At 42.0% G+C, this 15960-nt stretch overlaps 1 protein-coding gene across 1 annotated transcript in view; it reads right to left on the bottom strand.

Annotated features, from left to right (window-relative positions):
* The window catches only part of LOC309547281 (cilia- and flagella-associated protein 337-like), a gene marked incomplete at its 5' end in the record, with an annotated part of 246937 nt that overhangs the window by 73023 nt on the left and 157954 nt on the right, over positions 1-15960 (bottom strand). The window contains 4 exons of the mRNA XM_082247111.1: positions 6467-6521; positions 11480-11559; positions 14170-14276; positions 14817-14919. Coding sequence (XP_082103237.1) covers positions 6467-6521; positions 11480-11559; positions 14170-14276; positions 14817-14919 — 345 coding nt within the window. The remainder of the gene's footprint in view (positions 1-6466; positions 6522-11479; positions 11560-14169; positions 14277-14816; positions 14920-15960) is intronic.

Here is a 15960-nt window from a genome sequence, read left to right as displayed (position 1 = left end):
GAAGACCATGCTAAAGCAATGTAGAGATTATGATTCGACTGTGTAATAAGTATTAAAAGAAAAAAGAAATAATAACTCCTCTTCCATCCACATAGGAAATTGTGCATACAACAGCCTGAGGGTGGCACTCATACTGCAGGTAATATGTGAGATAATCAATATATTTTTAGCAATTTCAAGCCAGAGTAGGAAATTTACTAGGCTGAGATTTTCAGAACCCAAGACAGTTACCTAAGAGTACCATTTAATAGGTATCCGCCTTGCAGTACGCAGTAAATGAGTATAGCTGCTGGGCGAAAGTGAAGCCCCATTGGGTGGATATAAATTGGATGCACCAGTGGCCAGCAGGTGAACCCTTGGGGAGTTCTGCTGCTAATAGTTGAAAAACCCTGTGCTACTCCTTTAGCAAATCAAGTGTGTCTAACATTTATCTCTTCTTTCCTTCGCTTTTTAGAGCGACATTGTCAGTCATGCCTAACTCACAACCTATCTTCCTAGCTTTAAGTTTGCAGAGCAAGAAAATTAAGGTCAGTCAACATAAAACTGATATCTCATATCAGGTGCTAGAAAATTTAACCAGCCTACAGTTTCTTATATCTCCCAGGGACTCTTACTGTCAAATTTCTACACTTAAGTTTCTGAGGCTAAACACTTGTTGTGGTCATTATAAGGGGCTCCTACTCTTCCTGTTTTTGAATTACACATAGGCAGGTGGTAATACCCATACTTTAAGTCAGGAATTATGGCAGGGAGTTCTTGTTGGAGTATTTGAGACAGATATAAGGGGATCATGTTCCTGTCCGATTCACATGTGATCTGGGTGCAGTTGCGATTTCAGCCCATTCATTTTCATGGGCTGAAATTGAGCCAGACCACACCAAAAGTAATGCATGCACTACTTTATAAAACAAACAGGAACAAGATCCCATGGCACTACTGTACATAGGTTTGCACAGCCTATTGCATTACGGTGTGCACCCCAAAGCTCAAACACACATTTCTTTCTCTGCAGCCTCAGCTGCACTGGACAGTGAATGAATGGTAGGTGTTCTGTTCTGAGTGGCTTCCTGTTCATTCACAAACTAAAACATAGTAAACACTTACTTAATAAGTAAAACAATTTATTATGCTTCATCTATGAATGAACACAGTGAATGTGTGCACTACGTTCATTTAGAAAAGGAAGGGGCTGGTAAATGACATATTGACTAACCCCTTCCCCTGCTCTTCATCATGAAACATCCTCGAGGCAACAGGGGGAGAGGAGGGAAGCCAGCAGCAAAGCGAGGGGGGGGGGGGGGGGCGCAACACATGGGGAAGCCTGGGCAGTAGTTGAAATTTGGCACAGAGTTATTAGGGTGTGCCCAGGGACACCTGGCACACCCCCTGCTCACGTCTATGCTACTGTATCTTGTGATCCGGTGCAGGCAAACACACTGCATTTCCGACCTGTGTTTGGGGTATCATTAAGTTAACATTTACACCCAGTGCACAACGCAACTGCAGTGCATCTTGAAAGCACTGTGGGAAACACACAGGCAATGCGGGTTTTCCACACCACATTCTGGTGGGAACTGGCCCTAAAGCAAAAAGCTGACTCAGCTCAACAGGCTATACCTTTAACTAAAATCATTTTTGGGAGGACTGACCCTGGAAATCCATTTATTACTGCTAGAAATGTTCCCTGATTGATCATAGTCCTAACCTTTATATGATGGCTACATGGAAAAAACATACATACACAGATTTATTTTATAAGCTCAAGTTCTATACATCTCTGTATAATTGATATGTGTATGTGTAAAATGTAACATTTGACAAACAGTACTAACAAAACAGAATAACACATTTTGAATTCTGCTAGCATTAGACCTAATTCTATCATACCTTTTACATTTAAGGCTCAGTCCATCCAAAATTGCTATTTTAGTGACTTCCCACAGAATGAATAAAACACCAGCTTACCCCTTGGGGACTCTAGTAGCCAAGGTTTCATGTAAGGCAATTGCTCGTTGCTATGACCACATATGTCAACCTAATTGGTTGGACATTTAATGATAGAAACGCTTGAGATAATATCCCAACTGTATAAAAAAAAGATATTAGAAGCTCCCATCATGTGAATTTAGTATAGACTCTCAAAAAAGGAAATGGGAGTAGTTTATAAAGCCTGCATAGGACAGATTGCAAAGCATAAAAAAATCGACTTAATTTTGAATCAATAGTTAAAAACCAAGCAATATCAAATGCACGCCACTATCCAAGTATAAAATGCTATGTGGCCCAATTAGAGCTCTCAGCCAGGACAAGAAGCCTCCATCTTCCATCGGGGACACGGAGGAGAGACAGAGAAGATCATCACACAGGTCAGAGCAGAATCAGCTTCATGTCTACAGTCTGCACATTGCAGGCCTAGGACCCCCCACAAGGTGGAATGACACTTTAAGGGGAACTTTCCCCTGATTGTGGACACTTGTGAGCAGGAGGAAGAGAAGCCGAGAGTTGGGAGAGATTTCCCCCTTCATGTCCGGTCACCGTGCTGGGAACAGTCAGAAGTCACCCAACCATAGAAGAGTCATCAGAGGAGCTCCACATCAACCTCCAGAACAGGACACCATCAGCCAGACCTGAGAGATTGGTTGGAGGTGAAGGCAGAGGGGATCACCAGGCGACTGTGGATACCAATCTATGTGCCTGTTTTGACTCATTTGAGTCTCCGTTTGAGGTGAGCTGCTAATCTCACTATGTGTCACTGGAGCACTTGGAGTGAAGCATGCAGCACTTTTTGCACAGATGAAGATTGTTTTATTCATGTTGTCGGGACTATTGGGGGTGATTCAAATAATAATACGTAAAATAAAAATGATTTTAAAAGCCATGTATTTCATATCATGCATAAGAGATTCTGAATGGCATGGCTTCCATCTTGTTTTTAAGTTCAAAGAAAGTTCATTATGTACTTGTTAAACAAAATGTCGTTCACAGGCTTACAATAGGGTTTTATACTTTCAGCAGACATTTCTATTTTCTTTTGTCATAAATAAGGTAATACATTGACATCTCTATCAGATAAGACTCAGTTAGCCTGACGCTATACCAGATGTTAAGGGGATGGTAGTGCCAGTCTGTCTATAAGTATATAACAATGGACAATACCCCGGTATATTCTAGTTGTATTTTAAAATGAGCTATATATAAATGTTAAAGATACATTATTATATGTGAGAAGATATTAGCCATAATGATGTCATTATATTATGTAAGGCATATACATATATATTTAGGAATGTTATATTATATTTTGGGTTTATATTCTTACAGTAGTAATCTTACTTAGACTTAAGACTAGAGTGAATACGAATTACTTCATTTTAAGGTATGTGGTAGGAGTGTTTATATAAGCGTTGCTTTAGAATAGACTAAGTAATAGATCTTCCAATTCTAGACGCTATGCCTGACAGTCTTTGGCATGGTCAAATAAGTAATGGCTTTTCACCAGCCAGAGGTCAAAGATCACCAGATAACAAAATGTTTTAATTATTGTTAACATACAAAATCTAATCTATATAAAACGATACTGCCCTCTATAGACAAAATACCAGGTGCAGTCTTGAGATAATTTCAGATATCCTCATATAGAAATATTATATTGTATTAAAAATAATTATTATCAAAATGGTTTACCAGATCCAATAATTGCCAGAGAATGGTGGAGATACAGATGGACATTTATGTATGTACTAGGAGTCTGGACAAAGTTTTATATGTGTTTTATGATTACTCTTACATATAGAGAAATCATCCTTTAACTTTATTATCCAAAGTATTGGGTTAATTATCAAAAGAGGTGTGTCTCTGACCTCACCAGTTTAGGTATAGAATATCCCAGCCAATGGGAATAATGTTTCATCCCTCTGGGTTTTACTTATGGTAATTTTTATAGCTCTTTGTTCTTACCATATAAAAGACCAACCCAGATGAGAGAGAGGACACATTACATTACACTACTGACAACACACCTCACACTTACATCACACACACTACTACGTCAATCTATAGACTCATCCAGACATCCTCCATCTTGATCATCCATCATTCACCTGAAACTTGAAGGGAAGCCACCATCTTAAGAAAGGCTCTGGTAACGCCCATTTGAAGCTAGCGGCCATCTTAAGTGTGGTAAATATGCCTTGCTATGTTATTTGATTTTATTCAACAATTGTTTATTCCTTCCTTATATGTTTTATATTGCATATTTAAGGGTAATGTGATTACAATCCCAGCCGTATAAACCATAGTAGATTTTTCTCTAAAAAGCTGATTTTTGTTTTTATAAATTTTTATTAATATCAGATTAAGTGCATTATTTGCAATTTTAAGTCTTCGGTTTTGCATGGCTTATTCTCACTCATCTGCAGTGAAGTGACTTTCGGCTATGCATTGCGCAGACCATTGTAGTCTGTTTATATAGAACATTTATTTATGGCTTATGCTATACCTGGGAAGAAATGGTAATCTTGCTTTCATTTTGCTTTCACTTTCATTTTGTTTCAGTTTCACTTTCATTATTGAGCTAAACATCATATTGCATTGATTGTTTGAAGTTAGTATTTTTCTGTAGAGTTATCTTTTTGTGTCACTTCTTGTTTGATCATTTATTGTGATTTACATGTCTTGAGAATAAATATTTTATATATATTCCATACTGTAGACTGTACTCACTAAGATTGGTATATGCTTTTAAAAATAAATTAATCAATTAAAAAGAATTCACGACATTGATTTATGGCATAAGTGGAGATTCTCCTTTCTTATACAGTAGATCTTTGCTTATTAACCATAAATAAATAAACTGCTATATTCAGAGCAGTATAAATATTCTGACATAAGTACGAGCGCGAGATATTTATTATTAAATATTCTTACAATGTGTCACTGAGATTGCACTGTGTATTGGGACTTTTTTCACATATATTATCAAGTCACTTTATTTATTACTGGGACATTTAATATCTTGGTTTGTTTGATTCATATTGATTTATGATTATCACATTATTATTTGTCACATATTTTTAAGTAATTTTAAGCGATATTGGTAAGCTTTTTATTCACTTAGCGCAGCAATATTATTTATTGATTACTGTGGGTGTTTTGTGTTTGGCACTGATTGCTTGCAGCTTTGTGTTTATCCCTTTATTTGAGGATTGCGCTGATTATTTACACTTTTATTGTCATATACTAAAGTGCATGCCCATGAAGGGCAGTGTTTACCCATCCAGGTGTGTTGTGCATCCCCATGCAGGCCGTCCCATTCAAGTAATCTGTGCACCTACATGGAGGCAATCATATTGACATCGACTGGGATGTAGCAACTGCACGGGCACAGCTGCTGCTCCCAATCAGACATCCATGTGGGTGCATGGCACTGAACGCAGACAGTGTGATTTTAGGGACCCAAATCCACACAGATGTCAAATTGGGAGCAGCAGCTGTGCCCGTGCAGTTGCTACATCCCAGTCTATGTCAATATGATTGCCTCCATGTAGGTGCACAGATTACTTGTGCATCACCATGCAGGTAAACACAGCCTCACAGGGGTGTACGCTGTAGTATGCCCTGTAAGAACAAGGCATTACTATCTTTTTTTTTTTTTTATTTAAACAGGTGGTCTATTTTCATCCAATCTCTCATAGAGGGGAGGAGGGATCTGACAGGTCTGTCTCTGCAAAGTAAGCGGAGAAGGACCTGTCATCCGCCTGCTCAGTGGGGGTCGGCAGATCGATCCCCGCTGAGCAAAATGGAGTCCGTCGGGTGGAAAGCCCATGTGAAAAGAACCTAATATGCAATGCTAGAAGCCCAACCTCTACCCCTTGTTAGGACAGACAGTGTTGAAATCTGGTACAATTGATAATAAATATCTGCCTGCACAGTACAGACAGGGTATGGCAAACACAGCCGCTCAGCCCCCTCATATACAAAGAGAACTACTTTCTTGCAGGAGGGTCCAGAATAGAACATCTATAAAATATTAGCTTCAATTTTTATTTTTTTATTTTTTTCATTTTCTGCTATGTAAATGGGGGCATGTAACAAATATAAAGTCGGTGCTATCCCAATTTGGCTGCAAAGGGGAAATACACTTTAAAGTTATGGAGATGAGGAAAGGAGGAGGTGGTGATGTCAGCACATAGATCTGTAGTCCAGGAAAGAACTCGGGTAGGGCTGACAACACTGCATAGGAATTAATCAAGCAAATGCAGTGTTGCCAGCCCACCTAATGACATAAGGAGCTTCTTCATTTCTGCCATGATTAGTATTTTTCAGTACTTGCAGAATTTCTAAAGAGATGAAACATGGGGAAATATGCACGTATTGAAGAGCTGTGCTGAATCTGTTTAAATACAAAAACAAACAAAAGTAGTAAAGTATATGCAGAGTATACACAGTTGTAAATAAATTATCTTACTTGTTTCTATTTATTTCTATATACGTGCAGTCACAGATCTCATCAGACTTGTTTTCTGAAAAAGATTAAAGGGATATTAAACAATGCCATCAGCAAACATTTACATTGCCTCTTTAAATGTCCTCTAACATACAGAGGCTGCACCCAGATATCAGCCCCTCTGTATATTCCCTTAAAGCATGTATGTATGCGGCCCCCGAAGTCATTTGGTCCGGCCCCCTGTGCAGCTGAGTCTGTCTCTCTCAGCTGATCTGTCAGAACGGAGCCAATGCTTCCTGTATAGTTCCTGCTCCGTTAGGGCTCTTTCACACAGGCGGACCGTTCAGATCCGCCTGTCCGTTTTTTTTGCGGATCTGAACGGTCCCCCCATGCATCCCTATGGGGCATCGGATGTCAGCGGAGACATGTCCGCTGACATCCGATCTGTCAAATCTGGATGGATGGAAACCCTATTTTCCATCCGTCCAGCGAATCGGATCGGATGAGAATGGACAGGCGGTCCGTTCCCATCCGATTCCCCCCATAGAGATGCATGGGGAACTGACAGCTGTGTCTCCGCACACAGCACGGAGAACAGCTGTCATCCTCCTGCTCAGCGGGGAATCGGCGGATCGATCCCCCACTGAGAAAAACGGACTCTGTCCGATAGACGGAGTGTGTGAAAGGGGCCTAAGTCTGAGACAGTCTGAGTGAGTCACAGGCGGAGTGATATCAAATGCACTCTGCCTGTGAGGAATACAAGAAACATCACCTCTTCCTCCAGCATGGCGCTGCTACACGTCTCCTAGCCAGCATTTCCCTCCAGCAGCACACACAGCAGTACCAGCCAGAACCAGCAGTACCAGCCAGAGCCAGCAGTACTCACAGCAGTACCAGCCAGAACCAGCAGTACTCACAGCAGTAGCAGCCAGAACCAGCAGTACTCACAGCAGTAGCAGCCAGAACCAGCAGTACCCACAGCAGTACCAGCCAGAGCCAGCAGTACCAGCAAGAAGCAGCAGTACTCACAGCAGTACCAGCCAGAGCCAGCAGTACTCACAGCAGTACCAGCATTACAGAACAGCAGTAACAGCAGTACCAGCAGTACTCATAGCAGAACCAGCAGTACCAGTCAGAGCCAGCAGTACTCAGAGCCAGCAGTACCCACAGGGGTACCAGCCAGAGCCAGCAGTAGCCACAGAAGTACCAGCCAGAACCAGCAGTACCAGCCAGAGCCAGCAGTACCCACAGCGGTACCAGCCAGAGCCAGCAGTACCCACAGCAGAACCAGCGGTACCAGCCAGAGCCAGCAGTAGCCACAGAAGTACCAGCCAGAACCAGCAGTACCAGCCAGAGCCAGCAGTACCCACAGCAGTACCAGCCAGAGCCAGCAGTACCCACAGCAGAACCAGCAGTACCCACAGCAGTACCAGCCAGAGCCAGCAGTACCCACAGCAGTACCAGCCAGAGCCAGCAGTACCAGCCAAAGCCAGCAATACCCACAGCAGAACTAGCAGTACACACAGCAGTACCAGCCAGAGCGAGCAGTACTCACAGCAGTACCAGCCATAGCCAGCAGTACCCACAGCACAGTACAAGACAGCAGTACCAGCCAGAGCCAGCAGTACCGACAGCAGTATCAGCCAGAGCCAGCTGTACAAGCCAGAGCCAGCAGTACCCATAGCAGAACCAGCAGTACCCACAGCAGTACCAGCCAGAGCCAGCAGTACCCACAGCAGTACCAGCCAGAGCCAGCAGTACCAGCCAGAGCCAGCAATACCTACAGCAGAACCAGCAGTCTCCACAGCAGTACCAGCCAGAGCCAGAAGTACCAGCCAGAGCCAGCAGTAGCCACAGAAGTACCAGCCAGAACCAGCAGTACCAGCCAGAGCCAGCAGTACCCACAGCGGTACCAGCCAGAGCCAGCAGTACCCACAGCAGAACCAGCGGTACCAGCCAGAGCCAGCAGTACCTACAGCAGTACCAGCCAGAACCAGCAGTACCCACAGCAGTACCAGCCAGAGCCAGCAGTACCCACGGCAGTACCAGCCAGAGCCAGCAGTACGAGCCAAAGGCAGCAATACCCACAGCAGAACCAGCAGTACCCACAGCAGTACCAGCCAGAGCCAGCAGTACTCACAGCAGTACCAGCCATAGCCAGCAGTACCCACAGCACAGTACAAGACAGCAGTACCAGCCTGAGCCAGCAGTACCCACAGCAGTACCAGCCAGCTGTACCCACCAGCAGTACCAGCCAGCTATCCCCACCAGCAGTACCAACCAGCAGTACCCGCCAGCAGTTCTGTTCAAAACTTACCACCACAAAAAGTCAACTGCGCTCCAGACTGACTGACGCAAACCTGGAAAACCAGTTGCGAGTAGCAACATCATCAATACCAGCTAACATCACACACCTCACCCAAGAGAAGCAGTTGCAGCCATCACACTAGGGGTGAGTTAATTAAATGTTTGACCAAATATAACAGGCTAATTTTTAAGTTGATAATTTTGTATGGCCCCCGAATGATTTTATAAATACCCAAATGGCCCTTGGCAGAAAAAAGGTTCCCCACCCCTGCCTTAAAGAGTACCTGTGTTTCAATAGTAAAGAAATCTGCATTAGGGGTTAGGGACAATAAAAAACTTGTTTTTTTCTGTTGATAAAAGTGTTAGTGAATTATGATAGTATAATGTTTAAAGACTAAATCTGGGCAACTAAAAATGATCCCCTGCATTGGGGCTGTGCCTACACTGCTCATTTGGCCATACATTTAACTCCTTGATCACCCTAGATGTTAACCCCTTCCCTGATTGTGTCATTAGTACAGTGACAGTGCATATTTTTAGCCCTGATCACTGTATTGGTGTCAATGGTTCCCAAAAAGGTGTAACAAATGTCAGCTAGGTGACCGATTTGTCCACAACAATATTGCAGTCCCGCTACTAGTCACAGCTTGCCACCATGACTAGTAAAAAATAAAATATATATATAAAAATAAGTAAAAATTCCATAAAAACATCCCATAGTTTGTAGCCGCTATAACTTTTGTACAAATCAATCAATATATGCTTATTGGGATTTTTTTTTCTACCAAAAATATGTAGCAGAATACATTTTCGCCTAAATTGATGAAGAAATTAGATTTTTTACATTTTTAATGGATATATAGCTATAGATATATATATATATATATCTATAGATATATATAGGATTTATAGCAGAAAGTTAAAATATACACTAAACAAAATTATAAACACAACACTTGTTTTTGCCCCCATTTTTCATGAGCTGAACTCAAAGATCTAAGGCTCCTTTCACACACTCCGTCCGACGGACAGAGTCCGTTTTTCTCAGCGGGGGATCGATCCGCCGATCCCCCGCTGAGCAGGAGAATGACAGCTGTTCTCCGCACATTGTGCGGAGACACAGCTGTCAGAGCCCCATACATCTCTATGGGGAAATCGGATGGGAACGGACCATCGGTCCATTCTCATCCGATCCCATCTGATCTGATCCGCTGGACGGATGGAAAATAGGGTTTCCATCCGTACAGATTTGAAGGATCGGATCGGGTGTCAGCGGACATGTCTCCGCTGACATCCGATGCCCCATAGGAATGCATGGGGGGACCATTCAGATCCGCCAAAAAAACTGACAGGCGGTCCGCCTGTGTGAAAGGGGTCTTAGACTTTTTCTATGTACACAAAAGGCCTATTTCTCTCAAATATTGTTCACAAATCTGTCTAAATATTTGTTAGTGAGCACTTCTCCTTTGCTGAGATAATCCATCCACCTCACAGGTGTTGCATATCAATATGCTGATTAGACAGCATGATTATTGCACAGGTGTGCCTTAGGCTGACCACAATAAAAGGCCACTCTAAGACCCCTTTCACACATACGATCCGTTCAGTTCATCAGTTCAGTCACGTCAAAATGTATCAGTTTTCCATCCATTTTTCATCAGTTGTCATCTGTTTTTCGTCAGTTGTTATCCTTTGTCATCCGTTTTTACATAGAGATACATTGATGTACGTTTTTCATCCGTCAACGGATGGATGAAAAACGGACAAACGGACAGCATGTGTGAAAGGGGCCTAAATGTGCAGTTTTCTCACACAGCACAATGCCACAGATGTCGCAAGTTTTGAGGGAGCGTGCAATTGGCATGCTGACTGCAGGAATGTCCACCAGAGCTGTTGCCTGCGAATTGAATGTTCATTTATCTACCATAAGCCAGCTCTAAAGGAGTTTCAGAGAATTTGGCAGTACATCCAACCGGCCTCACAACCGCAGACCACGTTTAACCACACCAGCCCAGGACCTCCACATCCAGAATATTCACCTCCAAGATCATCTGAGATCAGCCACCCGGACAGCTGCTGCAACAATTGGTTTGCATAACCAAAGAAATTCTGCGCAAACTGTCAGAAATCGTCTCAAGGAAGTTCACCTGCATGCTCGTTGTCCTCATCGGGGTCTCAACCTGACTGCAGTTCTTTGTTGTAACTGAGATGAGTGGGCAAATGCTCACATTCCATGGTGCCTGGCACTTTGGAGAGGTGTTCTCTTCACGGATAATACCCGGTTTTCTTAAATATTTGAGTTCAGCTCATGAAAAATGGGGGCAAAAACAAGTGTTGCGTTTTATAATTTTGTTCAGTATATATTATTTTCAAAACTGTTGGTATTTTTTTGTTTATAGCGCAAAAAATAAAAACCGCAGAGGTTATCAAAAACCACCAAAAGAAAGCTCTATTTGTGGGAAAGAAAAGACATACATTTTATTTTGGTACAGTGTGGCAAAACCGCGCAATTGTCAGTTAAAGTAACACAGTGCCGAATCACAAAAAATGCCCTGGTCATGAAGGGGGTAAACCTTCCAGAGATCAGGTGGTAATCTGTATGGGAGGTGGTATAAAGATCACCTTTCTAAAAAGTACAAATACCTTCATATTTTGGGGCGAATTGACACTATATGCGGTGACCGGCGTTCTACCGCATGCAGAGACATACCGAAAACAATTGTTTACCTCTTCTCAGGGTGTGCAGGCACTGTCCATTATTGTAATTCCACACTTTTAGACAGCCATCCCTTGCTCCAGTGATCAGCCTAGTAAATGTAAAATGTTTATTAGACAGTATACAACTAATACTTTTCAATAAAATTCTCAATTCTTGATTGATCCACTAACTTCACACTCACAGTTTTTATCTGTCTGTGCCCCCATTAGGCCTGGTTTCCACCTATGCGTTTTTTAGTGCTTTTTGCAGAAATGCACTACAATCCATTTAACATGGTTTCCTATGGGACACGCTCACAGCTGCAGTGTTTTTGGAAAGGGTCAGAGACTTTTTTTAAATGCAAAACAGTGCGTTTTTGGTTCAATAGACTTCAATGGAGAAGCTGCAGAAAAGGATGTATTGCCTTTTTAGCTGCAATTTTACCGCAATTTTGGGGCGATTTGTGATTTGCATTTTTTATTCTGCCCAACAACAAATTGGCCAAAAAAAACAAAAATCAAAAGCACTGCAGAAATGGATCAAAAGCAAACTGCATAGGTTAAAGAGATTCATCCTCTTTATTTGTCCTGTTTACCATTAACCAGTTCCCGACCACCCGCCACCTTTTTACTGCGGCAGGGTGGCTCGTACAGGAAAAATGACGTAGATCTACGTTGCTCACCTTGGAGGAGCTATGGGCGAACGTGCGCCGCCGGTGGCGCGCTCCCTCCCCCGATCGTCAGCGGGGAAGCCGATGCGTGGATCAGGCGGCTCCGATTGCTGCGCCCGATCGCTCACCGCTGAGAAAGAAGGAAGGTCAGTTGTTGTAAACACAGCTGACTGTCCTTCTCCCTGAAATGATCACAGAGCTCATGTGATCCTTCTATATAGGATCACATGTCTCTGTGGTCATCTCAGAAGCCACGCCCCCCCCACAGTTAGAATCACTCCACTAGGGTCACATTTAACCCCTTGATGACCTATACTGTTAACCCCTTTCCTGCCAGTGTCATTATTACAGTAACAGTGCAAATTGTTAGCACTGATTACTGTAGTAATGTCACTGGTCCCCCCAAAACTGTCAAAAGTGTCAGTTAGGGGTCCGATCTGTCCGTCGCAATGTCGCAGTCCCACAAAAAATCGCAGATCGCTGCCATTACTAGTGAAAAAAAAAAGACAATAAAAATTACATAAATCTTTCCTGTAGTTAGTAGCTGCAATAACTTTTGCGCAAACCGATCAAAATATGCTTATTGCAATTTTTTTTTTACCAAAAATATGTAGCAGAAAACAAATTGGCCTAAAATGTTAAAAAATGTTATATAGAAGAAAATGAAAAATATTGTTTTTTTTTTTCAAAATTGACGCTTTTTTTTGTTTATAATGCAAAAAATAAAAATCGCACAGGTGATCCAATACCACTAAAAGAAAGCCATATTAGTGGGAAAAAAAGGACATAAATTTTGTTTGGGTACAGCATCGCACACCCACGCAACTGTCCGTTAAATTAACGCAGTGCCGAATTGCAAAATTTGGTCTGGTCATTAAGGGGGCAAATCCTTCCAGTCTTAAAGTGGTTAAGTAAAAGAAAATCCCAAATTCTGGGTTGTCCCGGAGAAGTAATAGAGGGGAAATCTTCCAATGGGGACACTGATGACCTGGAGGTCCCCAAGGAATTTCCTTAATTTGCAGGGACTTTCTCTCACTTCTTGTTTGGCAATGGGACAGGAAGTAAAGAGAAATCTCTGCAATAGGACACAGATGGCAACATTTTTTTTGACAGGGGTTATTACCCTCCCTTAGTTCCCTTTAGTTCCACTTTAAGATAAAAATCCTTCTGCCTTTATAATCACGTTAAGGCTCATGGCTCAAAAAGAAACAATAAAAACAATGCAATGTATTCAGTGTTCTGTAAAAATGAACAAAGAATTCAATAATTGAAGAGTAATGATAAAAGAACCCCTTGCTTTGAATGACACCTACAACATGCCAATAAGTGCCAAAGTTAAAGTGCAAAAGTGCCAAGACTATGGACTCCAAATTGTTTACATATCCTTAACCAGCAATAAAAGGACTTTAAAACAAACTACTCTTGGCCTCTCTAGCTGTTTTTTATACAATGTTATTCCTCACACTAGCAGTTGCTCTGAAATGCGATCAAGTGCTTGGCAAGCAGTTGCAGCATGGACCCATTCACTGGAAGTGGAGAACAGCATGAAATAAATCAAGATCACCGGGCCACAGTGTCTTTTTTTTTTTTTTTAGGGAGATGACCTAGGAAGGCCCTGTTCAAAAGTAAGGAAGGTTTGACAAATACAATGGTCAGTAGTATGTATCACAAAGTTTTTAGGTCACTAGTATGCCATGCAGAATGCAGGGGTCAGGAGTAACTAGGGCAGGGTTCAGAGGTCAGTACAATGTAAAGCAGAGTGTAGGGGTCAGGAGTAAGCAACACAGATTACAGAAGTTAGTAGTATGTAACGCAGAATGCAGGGGTCAGGAGTAAGTAATCTTAAGGTCAGTAGTATGTAATGCACAGCGCAGGGGTCAGAAGTAAGTAAACCACATTATGGTCGGGGGGGGGATTTAGGGGGGCAGGTGAAATTAACACAGAGTTCAGAGGCCAGTAGTATGTAAGGACTGGTGCAGTGGTCAGGAGTATATAATACAGAGTTCAGAGGTCAGGGGTAATGCTGAGTTCAATGTTCCTGCAACATACCTTCTTCCACTTGGGTCAAAGGTCATACATGTGATACCAGCATCTCCATGCGCATCATTAAATTCAAAAGCTTGTTTCCCAGTCTCAAAATCCCAAATTCGAACTACCTGCAAAAAAGCAAAAATCAGTTTCCTTATACAACTCCGTTGCAATGCAATCCATCTAAACCAGGGGTCTGGTTTAGATGGAAACAAAGGGCCAGTTTACTCTTCTTCAGACCTTAGGGGAGCTGGATTGTGGCCACTGAGGGTAGAAAATGTCCAGGCCCAACATCAGTGAGAACAAACACAGCCTCAGTGTTGGTGGTCAGTAAGAGTAGGAGTAGTGCCCTATCATTGGTATTAGTGGGAAGAGTAGTACCTGATCGTTGGTATCAGAAGATGAAATAGTGCCACATTGTTGGTGTTAGTGGAAGGAATAGTGCCTCATATCATTGGGAAGAATAATGCCCAAGGGCCGGATAAAGGCTACCAAAGGGCCCCATCAGGCCCTCGGGCCACAGTTTGGAGATCCCTGATCTAAACAAACATTCCTATTCTGTAATAATTTGTTGTCATTTTAATTGAATGACGCATGATCCTGACTTACAGCAGTAAAAATAAAAGACAATAATAGCAACTGAATGTTAGCTCCTCTAAAACACTTACTGATCCCTCTGAGCAGGTTACCACTTGTCGGAAGGCTTTGTTGTATTTGCAGCAGAGAACTGGCTCTTTATGAGAAGTATCCAGGTGTGGCTGTGCAATGGATCTAGTTCAGTAAAGAAAAGGACTGTTAGCACAATGTACAAAGCACTGATCAAAATACCTCTCTCTATATTCTACTCATATCAAACAAAAAAGAAATTTTTTGGAAGATGAAAACATCTCTTTGGAACACCATAAAGAGAATATGTCTTTCTAAAACATCTTTCTAGAACATGACTCTCAGGAAGAAAACAAGATTTTTTGTCCTTCTAAGAATTAGCCACTGTTGTCTACTGCTCCCAAAGATAGTCAGTTGCCATCTAATCAGTTCAAAAGCATCTTGAGGGACAGCCATGTTGTCTATGGTCTTCCTAAAGTATGAACTTGCACTTCTTGTGCTCTACACACATTGCTAAGCTTAGGCTGGGTGGGCAATACATTATACAACATTCCTATTCAATTTCCTCTAGATTTACCTTCAACTATGTAGGGTAAGGGCCTGTCTGACTGCATACAAATTGAAAGTGTTTAGGTCTGAACTCATATTTTATGGTTTTGGTAAATCTGAGGGCCAGTTCACAACACATGCAGTCCAGTGCATTTTTTTGCCTCAAAAATGCATGGATAGTAGGTTTTATGGTTTACAATTTCATAGTTCACACCAGTGCGGTCAGTTTAAGTAGAACATGCTGCAGTTTTTCTGCACTGGACTGTACTGGAATGTGGTAAAATGCATCAAAAATGCACTGAAAAGCACCAAAAACATACTGGAACACACATGTCCTTATTTGAGGTTAAGAAAAAAGAGGGTGAAAAAATGCACCGTACTGCATAAAAAATGCACCAAGAATGCATCAAAAACGCTCTGGAATGCACCAAAAAAGAAAAGCATCCTGAACGCATCAGGACTGTGTTTCTAGGGTGTGAACTGGCCCTAAGGGAAAATTGTATAATATATTACCAGCCTTATACACCTGATGGAAAAAAATAAAATTAAAGAATGAGAATATTTTACCTACTGCATGTAGAAAGCTTTCCTCTCCCCTTTTGTTGCTTGTGGATCTGAGCAAAAATACAGGCTTTCCAACTGATTAATTCACTTTGT

The sequence above is a fragment of the Pelophylax lessonae genome (genome assembly GCF_965119305.1).
Source record: "Pelophylax lessonae genome assembly, chromosome: 2".
Taxonomy (NCBI): Eukaryota; Metazoa; Chordata; class Amphibia; order Anura; family Ranidae; genus Pelophylax; species Pelophylax lessonae.
This window is presented reverse-complemented; position numbering and strand designations above follow the sequence as displayed.